This window comes from Anguilla rostrata, chromosome 12 (assembly GCF_018555375.3).
Source record: "Anguilla rostrata isolate EN2019 chromosome 12, ASM1855537v3, whole genome shotgun sequence".
In the NCBI taxonomy this organism is placed as follows: Eukaryota; Metazoa; Chordata; class Actinopteri; order Anguilliformes; family Anguillidae; genus Anguilla; species Anguilla rostrata.
This window is the reverse complement of record NC_057944.1, coordinates 15,235,406-15,255,100: the sequence shown is the minus strand read 5'-3', so window position 1 is coordinate 15,255,100 and position 19,695 is coordinate 15,235,406. Positions and strand designations below refer to the sequence as shown.

The window sequence follows — 19,695 nt, the reverse complement described above, 5'->3', positions numbered from 1 at the left end:
CGTCAGGACGTATGTTTCTCTCTATGTCACATCACAAGTATAGACCTCATCACCCATTTTATCTGGTTTAAGTTGGATGGAAACAAAGCTAATGGTGCCCTGCTAAACTCAGAAGAGGACCCTCACTGTGTCAAAGCAAAAGCAGACAAACAAAAGTTTTACAGCTTGCATATTAATTCACATCCAGACTTTCAATGTCCTGCTCAGGATCTCACACCTGCATAGCAGCTATTCATTTTATCAAATAAGCCAAGTTACCACAGAAATATACATACATCCGGAAAGTCTTTGTGAAAGTGCTAAACTGTTTGCTTCCTTGTACTTTGTTTTGATGGAAATAACAAAGTAGAGGAGGAGCTATCGCTGAATGGAGCCATTCAGGCAGCCAAGATGGGACAACCTGCCCCATGAAGGACTGCAACAGTGGGGATGAACAAATATGCCTTTTATATATTTTTTCTGACTCCTTCCTTGAAGCAATTCACACATTTGGTATCAGGATAACCTTCTGCATGTACATAGAGCATATCAATTTCTTCCCCCTCATGTCAGTCAAACACTTCCTCATTCTTTTCTAAGAGTCCCATTTGCAGATTCATGTTGACATTCTCATTTTCTGTTTTTTTTAAGCCTGTTCTTGCCTGTCCTCTTCCTCGTCCTGCCTTACATTGACTCTTTGTTTTTAAACTTCCCCATATTTGTTCATCCCCACTGTCACAGTCCCCGTCTGTGACCTTGGCCCATCGAGATATACTTGGCCCGTGAATGGCTCCTAGCCACTACCCTAAATAAAATCTTACAATCAGTATTCATAGGACTTATAGGTCTATAGGAGCCACATATATAATCAGGTTTGTTTTTCTTTAGTATAAACATAATATTAGCCAGATTATGTGTAGGTGGAAGAAGTCCCTTTTCATATGAGTGTGCATACATTCTAGTTAATGGGCCCACAATTAATTTCCCAAGATGTTTAAAGATTTCTGGGCCAAAACCATCAGGGCCTGGTGATTTTCCATTTTTAAGGGAGTTAATCATTTCTAAGCCTCAGCATCTGTATGTGGTCTAGAAGAAATAGTACATTGCTCTTGGGAATATACATCTATTAAAAAAAAACTGCCGTTGAGCAGTGGTGCTCAAACTATCCAATCTATAAAGATTTTGAGAAAACGTTTTCATAATCAAACTGACTTTTTTTGTCTCAAACTATTTAATTCCATTACCGTCTATTAAAGAAGAGATTAACTTTGGTTCCTTTCTTCCTTTAAGTAATTGAGCAAGAAATGTGCCAGATTTGTTACCATATTCAAATAGTTTCCGTTTTGTCAAAAAGAATTGGCATGTTCTGCTTTCTGGGTTAAATGCTGATTAAGGGCCGATCGAGCAGCAGCAAGTTGTAAAAGAACGTTGTTACTCCTGTTTCGCTTAAAATGGCACTCTAGATTTCTTATCCTTAATTCCAGCTGCAACTGGATTTCAAAAAATGTATTTGTCCATGCTGAAGTATATGATAGTATAGCCCCCCTCACATGCCTTTGCAGCGTCCCAAATACAGATGGATTAGTATCAAGAGTATCATTTGTAAGAGGAAAGAATTTCCACTGGTCTTCACAATACTTTATTAAAAGAGGGCTGCTAAATAAAGTGGTTTAATCGCCAATGGAAAGAGGAGGGGTCGCAAAAAGTTGGGTTAATCTCAGTGGATACAATAGAGTGATCAGATATAGTCCATATGTTCATTTTATGTGATTTGGTCCTATCAATAATCACCGTGCATGCCAAAAATAGATCAATCCTTGATAATGACTGGCGAGAGGCGAGAGTAAAACGTAAAGTCTTGCTTCGTTGGATTAAGATTCAACTCTTGAAACACTTTTGAAAGGAACCTGGTTCAAACTCAGGCCTCATTTTTACCATGACAACTTGGATTTGCACTGGATTTGAATGATGTGCTGAGCATCAGTTGTGCTGGCCAGAGCTGCTGTGAGACTGACAAGATACTTTGGCTCCACCTGCTGGAAGCATCACACCACTATGCACTTTCTTTCACATCTTTGGACCTGTCCATCTATATATCCACTCCTGGACTGAGGCAGCAAGATTCCTCTCATTATGAGCACCTATCATAAGAGAGCATTGCCAATAAATGTGGGAAACAGAGATCCACCAGTATTACGAATGGAAGAGGCTTTTATTTCCCTGGAAGGGAGGGTGAATGGGAATAACAAAATCAAACATGCCCCCATTGGACAGTATGTATTTACTGTAAACATACCCTCACCCACAGAGCCCACAGTGATCCCCTGGTGCCATGTTTGTGGGGCTTTCACTAGCTACCCCTTCTTATTCTCTTGGCTGACCATTTATTAGTCTTACCTCTTGCTGACTCCTGTATGATTTCACAGATACTGCATATCTGGTTATGTTCCCTGCTTAAAAAGATACTGACTCCATCTAGTGATCTCTCACTGCTTTAGCCAACAGGAGGCATTTTCTCACATTAGTGCATCAAAACACCATCCCGAGACTGTCAGTAACAACAAGCATTGTACGCAAAATCACATGCACCCAATTGGCAACTTTACCGTTTATCTTTAATACAGGCCAACATATCTGCAGGAAGAATGATGTCACATGTCACTGTGATATTTGCTTTAAATTGGCCTCACACCATGCTAATAGATGATAAAACTGCTGTGCATTTAAGGTTTTTGACCTTATTCTCATTGGTTGATCTCCCACAGTTATCCTTTCACATATAAGTATATTTTTTGGAGAGAATTATGTCCACATTAAAACATTTTAGGGATTAATTCAGAATACTGAATAACCCATTTTGTTATATTTATATAGGTTTATTTACAGTACATATAATTCCCATAATTCATAAATGGCGGGAAAATTATCCAGCAGTTACAAGATGACAAAGAGACATTGTTTTAATGTAGCCTTACAATGACTGCATGGAACAGACAGGCTGACATAGCAGCAGCCACAGTTAATGACTGCGTTAGTGCTCACAGCTGATGCAGCACTGAACGTGAGTAACCTCTAGACTTCGACCGACAGTAAACCCAGCACTGCAGCATTAGCATCCTTTGAGGAATCATATGCATTGGTACACATAAGTGCAAACTTTAAAGAAGCAACAAGGCCCTAAACACTATGCAAAGGCTTTCAGCCCTCGATGCTGTTTGGTTTTTTGTCGTAGCTGCCTTCGCTGAACCCATAACTTTACACACAATACGAGTATGCCGAGAATACAGTGAGTGCTATTTCCCACCAGATTGAGACATGAGCAAGGCGACTAGGATCAAACATGATCAATGAGCACAAACAGGAAAGAGACTAAAACGATGCCACTGCTTTACTCTGCACCACCGGAATCATTGTGGCCCACAGGTGGAGTACAGACCCTGTTCCCATGCTTAAGCAAAAAATAAACATGTAAATGTAATGAAATGTCACGACTGCTCAGTACAATAGAAATCCCAGAAATCCCCGTTCTCTTTAATGTACAAACACAGTGTCAACACCTTTAGCCAAAAGCTAATGTATGACAAAACAGCGTGATTTCCATCTCCAAAGGCCTAGAGTGTAAAGAAAGGGAGGAAAAGAGTCCCTTTTGTACTGGGACCCTCTTTCCCCTTGGGGGTTATATGGGGCTTATTACCCACCCTGCATTCCCTGCCAGTGGCTAGGGTTTAATTAGGGCTGGCCTGAAGCAGGTCAGAACACAGTCCCCCTGGTCCCTCAGTGCCCCACCCACCCCTGCCCCCAATCAGCAATGCGCTCAGGTAAGCCACAACTCTACTATCCATAAAACCATAAAATCTACTATCATCAATAACAATGAATGTGTTTTCAAAAACTTGTTACATTGCATCATCTTACTTACGATCTGATCCTTAATAAGATCTGTTCCTTACTTAAGATCTGTTCCTTAATAATAGATAAGGTGCTTTTCAAAGGGATTACCTCCTTTGCTATTCATTTCAGTTCTGCATTCTACTGGAATTAGACCTAGATCTTTATCAATACAGTTCAATTCACTACAATTAAGTGCTTTACTGTTTGGTACAACAAGCATGGTGCCACCTGTCTGACTCTGCAAACCTCTATTCACAAGTGCAGTCCTCTCAATACTCCGCACTCTGCTCTACCAATAAGACACCCCCCTACATGTAAACACATGCATACAAATGTAAATGGTAAATGGACTGTATATATATATATATATATATGTATTTCCAGCAACAGCTGCACAAAGCAGTTGCCAGACGACCACTCTACCTCAGGAGCTAATGTCACATTCTGATGCGTTTCATTTGCAATGTGTTTCCTCTGCATTGCCTCAAATTTGCATTGCTGTACTTTAATTATAACCCGGATGCTCGAAACAAAAAAGTAAATAAGAAAATTATGTCCAAAATTCATTAAGCAACGCTGGCATCTCTCGACAGAAACACCACAAGACTCCAGACAGGTGAAACATTGTTTTCCCAGCACTTGTCTGAACGCGCATGTTTTTGTGGATCAGTGGTCCTGTCTCAGTCTGTCACATTCTTCACATCACTCTCTCACAGTGCCCCGGCTGGGTGTGTGAAAGACGCTCAGGCGTGCTTCTGTTTAGAGAGCAATGGTGTATGTAGCATTTGACATCTGTGAGGCTCGCAGTGAAATGAGAGGATGTTTCTCCGAGTGCTCATGCTCAGACTTGCCCAGTTATGTTTAGGAGAGGCTGAACAATTCCCTCAGCAACGCAGTGCTGACAATCAGTTATGGCACATTGTCATCACATCCCTTCCTTTTTCATAGGAGCATGCAATGAGCTGGTGATGCAGGCTGCCTTTTCTTATTAGGCTAAATACACCCCTAATAAATTAAATCCCTAAATGTTTCAATGTGTAAGAAAAAACTATTGATAAAATACAGATACATTGCACAACCTTTTACAATTAAGCTCTATCCTATGCTCAACATTTTCAGAGAACTCAGTCGCAATAGGTAATGGTGGACGTTTAATGTCTGGAATTTAATACTTCAGAAAGCATAAAGTAAATAAACTGGATGAAGATAATATAGCCGAGCCTTCCTAGCTCAGGCGATTGTGGAATCGTGAAATGTGTTTTATAAACTGTTCCCTTTAATCCTACAACGGTCTTCAAAAAACATCGTAAAAAGGAAATAACTGCCATTCTGCTTTATATAATATAGCCGATTTGTATTGTACACTGTTTAATTAGAAAATATACATCGCCCGTTAATAGTTCGTAAAAAGTCACTGGCTCTTTAACAAACTGCCTTAGAATAAGATTCCCGCAGACATATCGCCACAGAAACCCCACCAGTAACGCCCTAGACCCGACCTGGGTGGATGAGATAGATGCCTGGGGCTGTCCAGATAAGGCGACTGTGTACTGTTTATGTCTTGCGGTACATAAATTTAAGATCAAATTGTAATTACGGGAAACGACGCCACATACAAGCAAACACAGGCACACGGGCACAGATGCACACTAGCTGCTATCTGAAAGGAGTTCATTTCTCTTAACAACAAGTTACTTTTTACGTGTGACCCTGGTTTGTTAGATGGTACACTGGGGTTGGATGGCACACATGTAGCATTTGCGATTAAGTCTCTTATTTTATTATTTGCACAGTCCACGATAGTTGTGTCTGGACAGAAGCGTCATTTCGATTTAATTACAATATATTACCCCCGGCATCGCAGAGCTCCAAGGGCAGACGACCGTCTTTCCATCACTTCCGAGCGGAAAGCGTAGATCGGAGTATCGTTGCATTGGAGACCTGCCACTCGGTCGCGCCCCTGAAATCTTTTTTTGCCTTATTGTAGATTCATTCGCGACCTACAGCGTCCCTGGCACGTGCAGAGGAATGAGTAGTTTTTTGCCTCATTTGTAAGGACAACAGAAGGCTCGTTCATCACGATACAGGTAGGTAATTATTGTCAATTTAAGTTTATTATTATTATTATTATTATTATTATTATTATTATTACTATTATTATTATTATTATTATTATTATTATTATTTACCTTCATAGTCTTTGCAAAAATGATAGGCCTACATACAGTAGGTCCTAATTCTGAAAGTATTTCATCACGTTTAGCAACTATTTTAATCTGATGTGTTGTAATAGCCTATAACCTATTTTTTATATGTGCGATTACTAATAGCTTACTCTCTATGAAACAGACAACTACCATATCTGTTCAACTTGAGAAATATGGGCTGTGTTTTAAATATGTTTGTCCCGGTTTATTGTTACTGCTGAAAGTAATACTTTTTGGGATTCGACAGCTTGCGGGCTGTACTTCCACAGCAAACGTGTTTGTATTGAAATTCAATTCATGCGAGGCTGTAGACACTAAATAGGTTGACAATGGGATTTTATTTATTCACCTGACCTGCAGTGAAAATCCGGCCTGTACTTGGTCTGCAAGAAGCAATTTAATGCAATGGTGTCTTTTTACTCCCCTGTTCTGCCTCACACATATATATTTTTTAACCTATGTGTACACTTACAACCTGTTTAATAGGGAATTACATTTTGACCTGGAACAGATGGCACCAGTGACACATGAACTGTGCTCCGGAGTTCTATAAGAATATTATAAGAGTTTGCTTGTCCTCAGTTGCCCACTTGGGTCAGATTCATGGTAGCTGAATTGAAAAACTGGATATGTTTGGAAAAAGAGGGGCTGAAAAAATCAGCTTTCTGAAGAGGCTTTCTGAAACCAAACTAAAGTCATTGAGCGTAAACATTAATGCATTTTTTTTTACAAAGCAAATCAGACTGTTATATAGCACTTTTCAGAATATGCCGCTCAGCTTTTCTAACCAACAGAAAAAAGAGGATAAAATAAACCAAAGTTCAAGGTAAAATTAGGGCAACAAAACGTCAACAACATTTATAAGACAATATTGAAAAACACAATAAAATTAAAATGACAATAACATTGAATTAATTCATAATTCACCCAAAGGTTAATCTGAAAAAAGTGCGTTTGTGAAAAGGAAGTGACTTAAAACTGTCAATCATCTCTGCCCACAGGGAGGGAATTCCAGAGCTAGGGAGCCCTCACAGAGAGAGATCTATCACCTTCAGTTTTTAGTCTGGAGCTCAGGACAGTCAGGAGATCACTCTGTGAGGACCTGAGCAATCTCCCAGAACTAAAAGCTCTGAAATATGGGTTGGATGCTAGGCCATGCCAAGCTTTAAAGGTAGCTGATAAAATTTTTAGATCGATTCTAAAAATAACAGGAAGCCAGTAGAGTTTGGCAAGGATTGGGGTGCTATGTGTCCTTTTACTGCTCGTAAACAAAACACTTGCTGCTGAATTTTGGACAAGCTGGAGCCAGGATAATGCATAATTACTTAAGCCGAGATAGAGAGAGCTGCAGTAATCTAATTGAGATGAAAAACAAAATAATAATAAAAGCCTACGACGAGAGTACAATAATGGAATAAAATTTGGCGATCTCAACCTCACAAGGCTAACCACGACAGGGTTAGGCCTGCAGTACAGCTGGGTCAAAGGCCACAAAGTGTCACAAAGTGCTTCACAATACAGGTAAAAGAAAGCAAATTAAAAATGAAATAAACAAATAAAAACAGATGTAAGTAATTATAATTATTATGTAATGAATCATTAAGAAAATAAATAATCTGCTGTGGCTATGCTCTGTGCGGTAATGCTCTTTATTGGACACTGCAGCACTCAGTGCACTTAGGCATTATTCAGCTCCAGGAGCATCCAGTCCTGTGCACTGTGTGTGATACAGCAGAGATACACAGGCTCCCGGGGAGCCCTCTGGAGAATGTGAGACTTCTTCTCCCCCGCATTACCTCATTATCTGTAGCTGCCATTACAGGGATCGTAGGTATAGAAGCAGACACCAGTGATTCTGAACTCACCATGACAGTTTCCTAAAAACATACAAATACCAGTAGGCTCTCGTCTGGTTGTGATATAAGGACTGTTGTGATAGAGTATTGGCATTGTACTTGCAAATGATAAAACAATTACATTCCAGAAATAAGTGGACCTAAACAAACTGCATTATCAGATGTGGTTTTGAGCTGATCACCACTTTGCTGGAAGGCTTTTGCTGGCACTGCAAAAATAATAGGTATTATAGCTCATTGGAATTGAAACGTAGGTGAGAGTAATAACGTATTGCCAAGTGAAAAACATTTAATTCAATTACGTGACAATGAGCTTGTAAAATCAACTCTACTGTGCTCCCAACCAATAAATCGAGAAAAGAAATTGAACTCAGACCTTGTTCTGAGCTATATGTTGGAATAATAGTGTAAGAGAGAACTGTGTGTTGCAGAAGGCTACTGTATGAATGTATTTAAAATAAAAAACACACAGAAGTTAAAAATAAAACAGCCAAATCTGAAAGCAAAGCCAGCTGTAGACCAAAGAACATCCTGTGTGGTTTGGGATGTTTTGAGTGCTGAGAAAGTGATGCTGACACAGAAAAAAGAGTGGAAAAGTGGATGAAGTGATGGAGAAGTAGATGATGACCCGACATGAAATGAAAGGATGAAGAGATAGAGGAAAGGATGTTAATAGCCTTTATTTGAAGAGCTGTGATGGGCAGCTCATTTTGCTTGTTAGAACACGTTACAATTTTGTAACATGTTACTCTGTTACTCAAATCACGGCCCCCAAGGACGAATAACTGCTGGTTTTCCACCCTCCCTTTACCTGGGAGTCAGGTGTGAAGACAGTCTGGCCAATCAGTAGCACTAATTGCTCAGCAAATTACCTGGGGGGAAAGAATTTTCCCCTAGGGCCGGATTTGGATTTGAGGTCCAGATTTGCGTTATCCACATTGGGTCTACGCAGTGAAAATGAAATTTGTGCACTTTCCTATGTCAGGTAGGAATAAATCAAAGAAGGGATGTGCATGGGAAAGGAGATCAAGCATATAGATCCAAAAGTCCAAGCACAGGCAACTTTCAGATTGATTATACCATTGTCGCCAAAACAGTTGGTAGTCAGATTGAATTATTTTAATGCTTTGGATTGGTAGGGTTTTATTATAAATTGGGTTAGATGAATAAATAAATAAATTAATTAATTAATTGATACATTTTGCTGTGAATCAAGTTTTAATGAACATTGAATTTTATTTTTAAGATTTAAGAATTTAAAAAAAAATTAATAATATATTATCATTATCTTATCAGTTGGACTAATATGACATAGTTACAGCACAGGTCTTTTCAGAATTTTTGCCGCTTTCAAAAAGTGTTGAAATGACTTTAGTGTGTAGAATATTTTCAATATATTTTTGTATAAATTCTATGAAAATCAAATTTGATGAGCTCAGTATAATGTTAAGAGTGAAGCTTTGACCATAAATGAAAGACTTCACACACCCAAACTTCTCTCAGATCTCAGTGGAATGAAGAGATCTGTGACCTGGTTTGTAAAATCAGTGTGCCTCTATTGCAGCACACTGGTAATGGCGGGGAAGTGCTTGGATCCCGGGTCTGTGGGGATCTCTGTGGAAGACACCGTGTGCAATGGTGCTGCGCAGGAGGTGCCCTTGCTTGCGCGCCTGAAGAAGGTAGAGAACGACATCACGGAGGCCCAGCGCTTCTCCCACCTTCCCAAGCGCTCCGCTGTGGACGTGGAGTTCACCGAACTCTCTTACACCATTCGCGAGGGCCCCTGCTGGAGAAAGAGAGGTATAGCAGTAATCAGCCCTGTCTTCCATAGTAATTAGTAATCTCCGTAGTATTCAGCCCAGTTCTAGTCTGTATGTGTGATGTTCTCTCTATGGAGCATCTGGAAGTTACAGTTTATGAAATTAGCTCCCTACAAACTGATTGGCTCTGACTGGAAAGTTTAACCATCACTATGTTAGGTCAACGGGTGAGTCAGCTGGAATTTAACCTCCAATTGTTAATACTTTATTGGGTAGTACTGTGTGTTAATGTATGTTCAGTATGCTAATATTTATACTGTGCAGTCTTAACAGATCTGATGTTCTCTCATGCTGTAGGTTACAAGGCCTTGCTGAAATGCCTTTCTGGCAAGTTCTGCAACCAGGAGCTGATTGGTATTATGGGGCCCTCAGGGGCAGGAAAGTCAACCTTGATGAACATCCTCGCTGGCTACAGGTGAGACCACATTATCTAGTGACACAGGTTACTATCCATTGATGAAGCAGGTTTAGAGTACAGTACCAGAGTTGTAATATTGTCTAAATATTATTTTATAAAATAGGTATTGTGTAACTATTGTTTGTATGCAAGATATTAAAATGGAAAGGTATTCAAATCGGCCCGCTCTCTCTCGCAGGGAATCTGGAATGAAGGGACAGATTTTAGTGAACGGGAAGCCGCGAGACCTGCGGACTTTCCGCAAGATGTCCTGTTACATCATGCAGGACGACATGCTGCTGCCACACCTCACTACACAAGAGGCCATGATGGTGAGGTCACAGACACTGATTCTGGCTGTGTTTAACTTAATTGTTGATGTGAAGATGATTATTATGGAAGAGAGAGGCTGGAAGCACCAGCATTCATGCACGTGCTCTTTGCAAGGCTGTCAACTGGACCAAAATATTACATTTAAATATTGTATTTCAAAATATAGCAGTTATTCATTTATATACATTGCACAATTTGCATAATTATTTAATGGCCTTAAAATGTATAGGGCGCTTTTATGCACCGCCTGTTATGTGTAATATGTCCACAAGGGTGTGCAGTAAATGCAAAATGGCAAAGAACAATGAGTGAGCAAAAAGCTAGACTATCATGTCAAAACATAAAAAGCATAGATCTTAAGCACTGAACCACAATTTAACCCTTATTTTAAAATTAACACAAAATATTTTTTATTTAAGAATGACAAAATATGCTACACTGAAAAATAGTTTTAGTTTGGCAACCTGAATGAGCACAATTCTTATAGAGATTATTTTTATAAAAACACAAGGTGAATCACTTGTTTAGAGGCAAGTGCTGCCAGTTTTTTATTATTATTATTATTATTATTATTATTATTATTATTATTATTATTATTATTATTATTATTATTATTATTATTATTATTATTATTTGCCAGCAGCCATACCACCACGCACTCTGCTCCTGCCGACTGGCTGAAGCTAAGCAGGTGTGGGCTTGGTTAGTACTTGGATGGGAGACCACCAGGGAATACTGAGTTGCTGCTGGAAGTGGTGTTGGTGGGCCAGCAGGGGGCAATCTTCCCTCTGGTCAAATAAACCCCAATGCCCCAGTGCAGTGACGGGGACACTGTGCTGTAGGAGATGCCGTCTTTCGGATGAGATGTTAAACCGAGGCCCTGACTCACTGTGGTCATTAAAGATCCCATGGCACTATTCGCAAAGAGTAGGGGGTTCCCCGGTGTCCCGGCTAAAGTCCCAGATCTGGCTCTCGCAACAACTTGCCACCTAATCATCCCCTGATTTAATTGGCTAAAAAAATGTTCAATCCCTCCCGTGAAGCTGCTCAGTGGCCAACAATAGAGGATTGCGGTTGTACCTTGCAGCTCCCAGTTATAAATGTGTGAAGCAGGGCATTGCTGCAAAAGAGCATCCGTGCTCGGCGAACCTACCCTGGGTAAATAAAGGTTAAATTAAAAATAATAATAATAATTATTATTATGGGTGACATAGCCCAGGAGGTAAGAGCGATTGTCTGGCAGTCGGAGGGTTGCCGGTTTGATCCCCCACCCTGGGTGTGTCAAAGTGTCCCTGAGCAAGACACCTAACCCCTAATTGCTGCCAGCGAGCTGATTGGTACCTTGCATGGCAGCCTTTCACCGTTGGTGTGTGTGAATGGGTGACTGAGAGGCAACAATTGTAAAGTGCTTTGGATAAAAGCATTATATAAAATCCATTTACCATTATTATTAATTATTTATGTATTTATTTATTTACAATGTTCCCTTCTGAAGAAAAAACTCACTCCACTTGAATAGAAGAATGAGCACATATAATACAAAAAAATACACATTAGAGAGTTAATTGTAATGATATATATTTTTTTCCTTTTTAGGAATTAAATTTATGTGAATCTGATACTGCAACTCAGTTCTAAATTACTCTGAGGTCCTGTGAGGGTCACTGTTTCATGAAGTGTGTCTGACTGCCCTCTGCTTTTCAATAGAAGTACACATTGCAGTGCAGTAGTATAATTACTGCTGAGAGTTAGACATTTCTGTTCCATTCTTTGATAGGATAACACAGCTTTCGTTTTACTTTGCTTGGTCAGTCAACAAAATGTATTATTTTCATGTCTTGTTTTTAAATGGATTAACATTTATTTTTTAGCCTACCTCAACTCAGCTCAATTTGTGTTACCGCCGCATACAAATATGACATTTTCACATTGACTGTTTTTCCAATTCAGGTCTCTGCCAACTTGAAACTCCATGAAAATATTGATGTGAAAAAAGAGTTGGTAAGTCTGCGAGAACCTAGAGTATAGTAGGCTATGGTAATCTGAAAGTGCTGTTAACGGCAATATGTGCATGCCTGTCAAATACGTGTTCACTCACACCAGCTAAGCAGTCTAAATGTTCCAGGTAGTAAATTGGTGAGTTTATTACACACACTAATCCTCTCTCCGCTCCAAAATAAAGTCAACCTGTTTGCACACCTGTCTGACTCTGCCAGGTAAATGAAATCCTGATTGCCCTGGGACTGCAGGAATGCGCTCACACTCGCACCATCTCCCTGTCGGGGGGGCAGTGTAAACGCTTGGCCATCGCCCTGGAGCTTGTCAACAACCCCCCCGTCATGTTCTTTGATGAGCCCACCAGGTGAGATTCCATCGGGCGTGGCGTGGTCTCGGCTCACGGTAGGACTGAGATGTTAATCTCTGGTGTGGAGAACAAATGCTTTTGATTGATGTAAACTGGGTATGCAATGTTACACCCTTACCCCAAGCCATTTGGAATATTCAAATATGCTCAAACGTGAAGTACTTTAATGAATCCCTCTCTCACCCTATCCTTTTCTCCCTTTCTCTGCCCTGCTAAGATCTTAACATGTTTATATGTGTCGACTACTGTGTGTTTTCTGATGTTGGTATCATCATACATTCCACTGTTTTACACTATGTACACTATATCATTGTTGTATTTATATTGGAGTCAGAATTGTTATTATTATTATTATTTCTTCTTGTGTAACTGCTCCCCCCCATCTCTCCTGGGCGTGGCAGTGGCCTCGACAGTGCCTCCTGTTTCCAGGTGGTGTCACTCATGAAGTCACTGGCACAGGGTGGGCGGACGATCATCTGCACCATCCACCAACCCAGCGCCAAGCTCTTTGAGATGTTTGATAAGGTGCCTGACCCTAACTCTAACCCAGCACCAAGCTCTTTGAGATGTTTGATAAGGTGCCTGACCCTAACTCTAACCCAGCACCAAGCTCTTTGAGATGTTTGATGAGGTGCCTGACCCTAACTCTGACCCAGCACCAAGCTCTTTGAGATGTTTGATAAGGTGCCTGACCCTAACTCTAACCCAGCACCAAGCTCTTTGAGATGTTTGATAAGGTGCCTGACCCTAACTCTAACCCAGCACCAAGCTCTTTGAGATGTTTGATAAGGTGCCTGACCCTAACTCTAACCCAGCACCAAGCTCTTTGAGATGTTTGATAAGGTGCCTGACCCTAACTCTAACCCAGCACCAAGCTCTTTGAGATGTTTGATAAGGTGCCTGACTCTAACTAACCCAGCACAAAGCTCTTTGGGATGTTTGACTGGCCTTTATTTAAGGTGCCTAAAATAAAATATTCTGTCATTCCAAATGAAGATGACAAAGTTAATCTCATCACCATAAATATAGCATTTCTAAGGCATTTCTATAAGCTTAGACAATCTTTGATGTGAATACATTAGGATAGACTCCTAAGGTGCAATGAATTACAAGAAGATTAGCATATAAATGCATTGATGAGCAATGTTGAGTTGTGGGAGCTGCTGTTGTAACACCTGAAGCCATTTGTTTCCCCAGCTGTACATCCTAAGTCAGGGCCAGTGCATATACAAAGGGAAGGTGCCACACCTCATCCCTTACCTGAAGAACCTGGGCCTGCACTGTCCCACCTACCACAACCCTGCAGATTTCAGTGAGTGACCACACACCCATGCAAGAACACAGATAACTGTGGAAATGCACTTTGCAGGCAATTGCAATGAACCAGAAACTGTAGCTTCAGTATATAGTATGTTCCTAATTATTTTCCCCTAGGTAATGAATGTAGATCGCACCTGCCATTGTGGACATTCAGTTAATAAATTGGTGTATATATGTACGTATGTATGTATGTCTGTATGGATATATATTTTTATGCATGTATGCTGTGTTAATTTCTCCCTGTTTGCATCTGGTGCAGTTATTGAAGTAGCATCAGGGGAATATGGAGACCTGAACCCTGTCCTGTTTGAGGCAGTGCAGGGGGGAAAGTGTGCTGTGGCGGAGGAAAACTCCTGTGATAAACCTGACCCTGCTTCCCAAACCTGCACCTCTCAGAACCTCGGTGTGAGTCTCCCACACTCACACACACACATACGCACACACGCTCACACATACACACACGCGCACAGACACACTCACGCACGTGCTTGGACACACACACACACACACACACACACATATACGCAGGCATGGACACATACGCATGCATGCATGTCCGTTTGGACACACACACACACACGCACACAAGTGTGCATGTGCAACGCACACACACGCACACACACACACAAACACACATGCACAGGCACAATGCTTACTCAAGTTGCCTGCATAAGTTGTTTAATTTTTTTATCTGCACAGGAACCTGGACAAACTGAGACGCACACATTTGCAACAAGCTCCTTGACACAGTTTTGCATTCTCTTCAAAAGGACCTTCGTCATAATATGCAGAGATTCGGTATGCTATGAAAAATACACATTCTTTTTTATGAAGTCTCACCAACTGCCTTATTGTGTATGTAAATATAAGCAATCACATATTGGAACAGAAGTGAGTTTTGTTATTGAGGGCCAATAAAATAGAAAAAGAATCTGAAAGGAGTCTGAATCGAATCTTGAATAGAATCTGAAAAGAATCTGAACAGAATCTTGAATATAATTTGAAAAGGCATAACAGATAATAATTCTGCAATGCTAGTATTTATTTACTGAAGCAATGAATGGATTATGAAATGTATTAATAACTATAAAAATAACAACAACAATGCTAATAATAATAATGCTAATAATGATAATAATAATAATAATAATACCAGTTCTTTGAGGAATGTATGTATTAACCATTTGATGATCTTGCTGTCTCCTCCCAGGTGTTGACACATCTCAGAGTGATGTCACACATCTCCATTGGTGTCCTGATTGGCCTGCTTTACCTAAATATTGGCAATGATGCCAGCAAAGTCTTCAACAACACCGGCTTTCTCTTCTTCTCTATGCTGTTCATCATGTTTGCTGCTCTGATGCCTACTGTGCTTACATGTAAGAGGATTGACTGGGTGGCTGGGGTGGGGTGGTGTGGGGTGGGGGGTAGACACTAGACAGCTGCGCCCTTGGGTATTTCCATATTGAATTGAAATTCATCACTTTAGCAAATGTAGGTTTCAGTACATTCTCCATTCAAAACCTGTTATCTTTTGATTTGCAGGATATCATACAGATTATCATTACTATGTGTGTGCGTGTGTGTGTGTGTGTGTGAGAGAGAGAGAGAGAGTACGTGTGTGTGTTTCTCATGTAATGGTGTTTCATTTTGTTTCATTTTTATGAATGCCCTGAAGTTCCACTGGAGATGTCAGTGTTTCTTAGAGAACATCTGAACTACTGGTACAGCCTGAAAGCCTACTATCTTGCCAAAACAATGGCTGACATTCCATTCCAGGTGAGTGGTTCTGCACCTGTATGGAATGAGCACAGAATCTGTTTGGTAAATGCACAGAAAAGGCCAATGGTGATGATCGGTGACCTTATTTCATAAATATTTACCATGAGACTTGGAAGGAATCCCAGATCTGTCCTCTGGGACAAATATTAGCTGCTGCACAAATAATCACCTTACCTTACCATTTACAAGTATTATTATTACCTTTTTGTATATTATGTGTATTTGAACCACAGGGGAAGTCAATGAATCTAATAATGGCCATTTAAAATGACTTAGTATGAGCAACCATTAACCTTCCCTGGGGTTATTTTCTCTCATAGAGGCCAAAATACCAAATGCCCATTTTTATTCTAATTTTTCTTATATTATCATAAAGAATATCATCAGGTTTAGTGGATTCTAATAATAGCACCATACATTTACTGTAACAAAGTGTGATTTATGAACATCAGTCGCAAATCTGCTTCCAAATTATTTGATACAGTTCAGAAGTGCACAGATGAGCATTTGTGTCTTCTGAAACATACTAGCCAGTTTCTTGTTCTTTTAGTAGACCACAGTCAGCACAGTTGGTGTGTCAGTAGTTCATTATTCTAAATTAGCATTAAATATAAAAGTGGGCACTGGAAGCATTGGAATTAGAACTAATGATGTGCTCAGCACAAGGCATCCTAACAATAGCCACAGATGCCTAGGCCTCAATCTCAACTGGTTTAAGAATTCCCTGGTGGACATGAGTGGTACTGCATCTCCTCTGCAGATCATCTGCCCGATCATGTACTGCAGTATAGTGTACTGGATGACGGAGCAGCCTCCCGAGGCCAGCCGCTATCTGCTCTTCATGGCCCTGTCCACCTGCACCGCCCTCGTAGCACAGTCACTGGGGCTCCTGGTTGGCGCTGCATCCACGTCCCTGCAGGTACTAATCATTAGCCTTTATTTTCACCAGCTACATTGTACATCATTTTAAACACAAATATATAAGATGTTATGGGGAATCTTCTCAAAATACATCAACGTAAAAGAGCATAATTCTGAAAACTGCGTACGCATAGTGCACATATACTGAGAGCTGATATTCTGAGATTAACATGCAGATTGTCCAGTAATGATCTAAGTGAGAAGCATTACGTTATCATTGCGTGTCTACATCATGTCAAACAATGACTCAGAAGAACATACAGTAAGAACCTTGTATCCGACTACCATATTTCTGCTGCGTACCTGTGATCTGAAATCATAACAACCAAGCTGATTAAGGGGTGGGATACTCTGTTCTAAATCTTGTGTGATTCCAGTATGAAAATGGAAATATATATTTTTTTAAACAATGTTGAGCTTTTTGTGTTGTTTGGGTGGAATGTCAGTACTTTTCCTCTTGTTGGTTTTTGCAGGTGGCCACTTTTGTTGGTCCCGTAACCGCTATTCCTGTCCTACTATTCTCTGGCTTCTTTGTCAACTTTGACACCATTCCTAAATATCTACAATGGAGCTCCTACCTGTCCTATGTCAGGTATGTCTCCCACAGTGAAACATGATTACACACCGACACAAAAGCCACAGAGATATGAGCTATATGATACAATAAGGATACAGAGTATCAGAGTTGAAAAGAGATGCTTTGTGTGTTAACTGCCCTTTGGAAAGCAAGGTGTCTCGCAATGTTTCATTGCAGAGGTATGCCCCTGCCCCAGAAAGCATCCATGTTTTTTCATGTAGGAACACATTGTTGACCATTTTAATTAAAAGGGGTTGTTGGGTGGCTTATCCTGCTAAGACACTGGGTTCCAATGACATGCTGTGCCCCATGGTCCAGTATATGCCCAGAAGCCTTGCATATAGTAATTAATCAAACTCCTGCCTGTGCCAGCTGTGCATAAAGTACTTTGGAGGACAGCATCTGCACATCTGTACTCCGTTGAACTGATACAGAATGTTGTAGCAAAAATGCTAATATACTAGATAACGAGCAATGCTAGTGGCCATGCATACACATTTTTCTGGTTTATAATGACATGCCATTTCCAAATTCACAAGTGCCAACTGTAAAAAATCTTTCACTATGAAGAGATCATATATTTTAGCACATGTTTAGGCTTAAAGTGCTTAAAGGCTCAAGGACAGTTCTTGGAAATAAAAAAGAATCATTAGCCATAAATGCTTGTGCCTAAAAATCACAAATCAAGAAAATGAGTGATTCTAAGATGAATAAGAAATGTGCCTTGAGAAATGTGTGTGCAGTATAGTCTTCAGCCATTCTTCACCTCCCATAGGTATGGCTTTGAGGGTGTGATTCTCTCCATCTATGGAATGAACCGCACAGAGCTGGAGTGTCCAGGGAAGGTGTGCAAATTCCAGAAGCCAGAGGAGGTTCTCCAGTTGCTGGATGTGGAGGATGCTAAGCTCTACGTGGACTTCATTGCGCTGGGTGTTTTCTTCTTCATTCTGCGATTGGCCACTTACCTGGTCCTGCGCTACAAGGTCAAGTCTGAGCGATAGGCCTCTTCCTGGACACCTCACACCCGCTGAAAAACCAACAAATGCGTAACGCTTCCAAATCCTTGTCCCACTTGTATTTTTTTATCTTGCTATTCTTCTGAACTGCAGTACAGTTCATCGCTAAGGCAACGTGATCCTCAGAAACTAAGAGTGGTTAGTTATAAAGCCTTCGGGTTTCACTAATGAAGGAAGCGCAGAAGCTGTGGAACTTGCTGGAAGAATGCACTGAAAATGGAAAAGTTTGCAGCTTACACATGCTATGAACTCTGCAAAGGCTGTCTAAGTGCCTGTGGGTCACATTTAAAGAGAAATTAATTCCACTTATAAACTGTGAATTGTTCCTTTTGTAAGGAGATGAATATTCTTTATTTTTTACATTTTGAATGTATTAGTTATTGTATAGATGCATTTTGTTTTTTTAATAGTTGTATTTTATACTTCATCGCATATTGTCTATCTGTCATGTCCTTGTCACACCTGTCAAGATGGTAAATTATGTTAACAAGAGCCCTATTCTGACTATTATTCTAAGATTATTTTTACACAAGGATGTCCTGTAATTGGAATTATTACCTATTACTCTGGTGATTTTAGTCCCTTCAGACTCTGCCATGTTGGTAATTTTTACCTGGCTGCAAAGTAAATTTCCCATCCTGAATTACCTACCATTTTTTTTTGAGGGGGGGAAGTAGATAACCAAGGTCTTCTGGTAATACTATTCTTGTGTAATATGCAGCAAAACATGTGGAACACAGTCACTAATTGGAGTGGGGTTACTGTGGATTTTTAAAATCTTGTCAGAATGCTCTGCTGGAATTACCCACATAATAAATAAAAAATACATTACAGAACCTCCTTGGTTCAAACTTAACCCATCAGTACAGGCCTAAAGACATCTACAGGAAAAGTATTATTATTATAGTAAAATTAATCTGGTTATTATTAAATACCATATAATAAACAGAGCATGTCCTTGCAGATGACCTATCTGATTTGTGCAATCCTTTAATTATTCTTCCCTTCCAAAAGAGCTGTGACCTTGGTCCTTCCATGTGGTTGAATCTGAAAATGTGCTTGTTCTCTATTCAGATTAACCCATATATGAGCTAGACATTGCTAGTTTGAATCTGGGCTATGTCACTAGCCAACTATGATTATGGAGTCTACAGGCGGATATGTTCAGCTGCTGTGGTGGAGTAGGTGGCATATATATGATTCAAGAGCACAGTACCTTTGGCTAGACCAA

At 40.2% G+C, this 19,695-nt stretch overlaps 1 protein-coding gene across 1 annotated transcript; it reads left to right on the top strand.

The window, feature by feature from the left end:
• Positions 1–5,399: 5,399 nt before the first annotated feature.
• Positions 5,400–19,427, top strand: abcg4b (ATP-binding cassette, sub-family G (WHITE), member 4b). The gene is made up of 15 exons (XM_064300947.1): positions 5,400–5,957; positions 9,498–9,733; positions 10,051–10,168; positions 10,350–10,482; positions 12,434–12,484; positions 12,700–12,845; positions 13,250–13,373; positions 14,046–14,160; positions 14,428–14,573; positions 14,868–14,966; positions 15,379–15,547; positions 15,847–15,947; positions 16,711–16,869; positions 17,345–17,463; positions 18,224–19,427. The coding sequence occupies exons 2-15, from the start codon at positions 9,508–9,510 to the stop codon at positions 18,447–18,449; spliced, it is 1,932 nt and encodes a 643-aa protein (XP_064157017.1). The 5' UTR covers positions 5,400–5,957; positions 9,498–9,507; the 3' UTR covers positions 18,450–19,427.
• Positions 19,428–19,695: the final 268 nt, after the last annotated feature.

Coding starts and splice junctions, on each gene's coding strand:
- abcg4b (XM_064300947.1), top strand. CDS start 9,508: ATGGCGGGGAAGTGCTTGGATCCCGGGTCTGTGGGGATCTCTGTGGAA. Junction 15,948..16,710: donor TGGCTGACATTCCATTCCAG/GTGAGTGGTTCT, acceptor TCTCCTCTGCAG/ATCATCTGCCCGATCATGTA. Junction 17,464..18,223: donor TCCTACCTGTCCTATGTCAG/GTATGTCTCCCA, acceptor CACCTCCCATAG/GTATGGCTTTGAGGGTGTGA.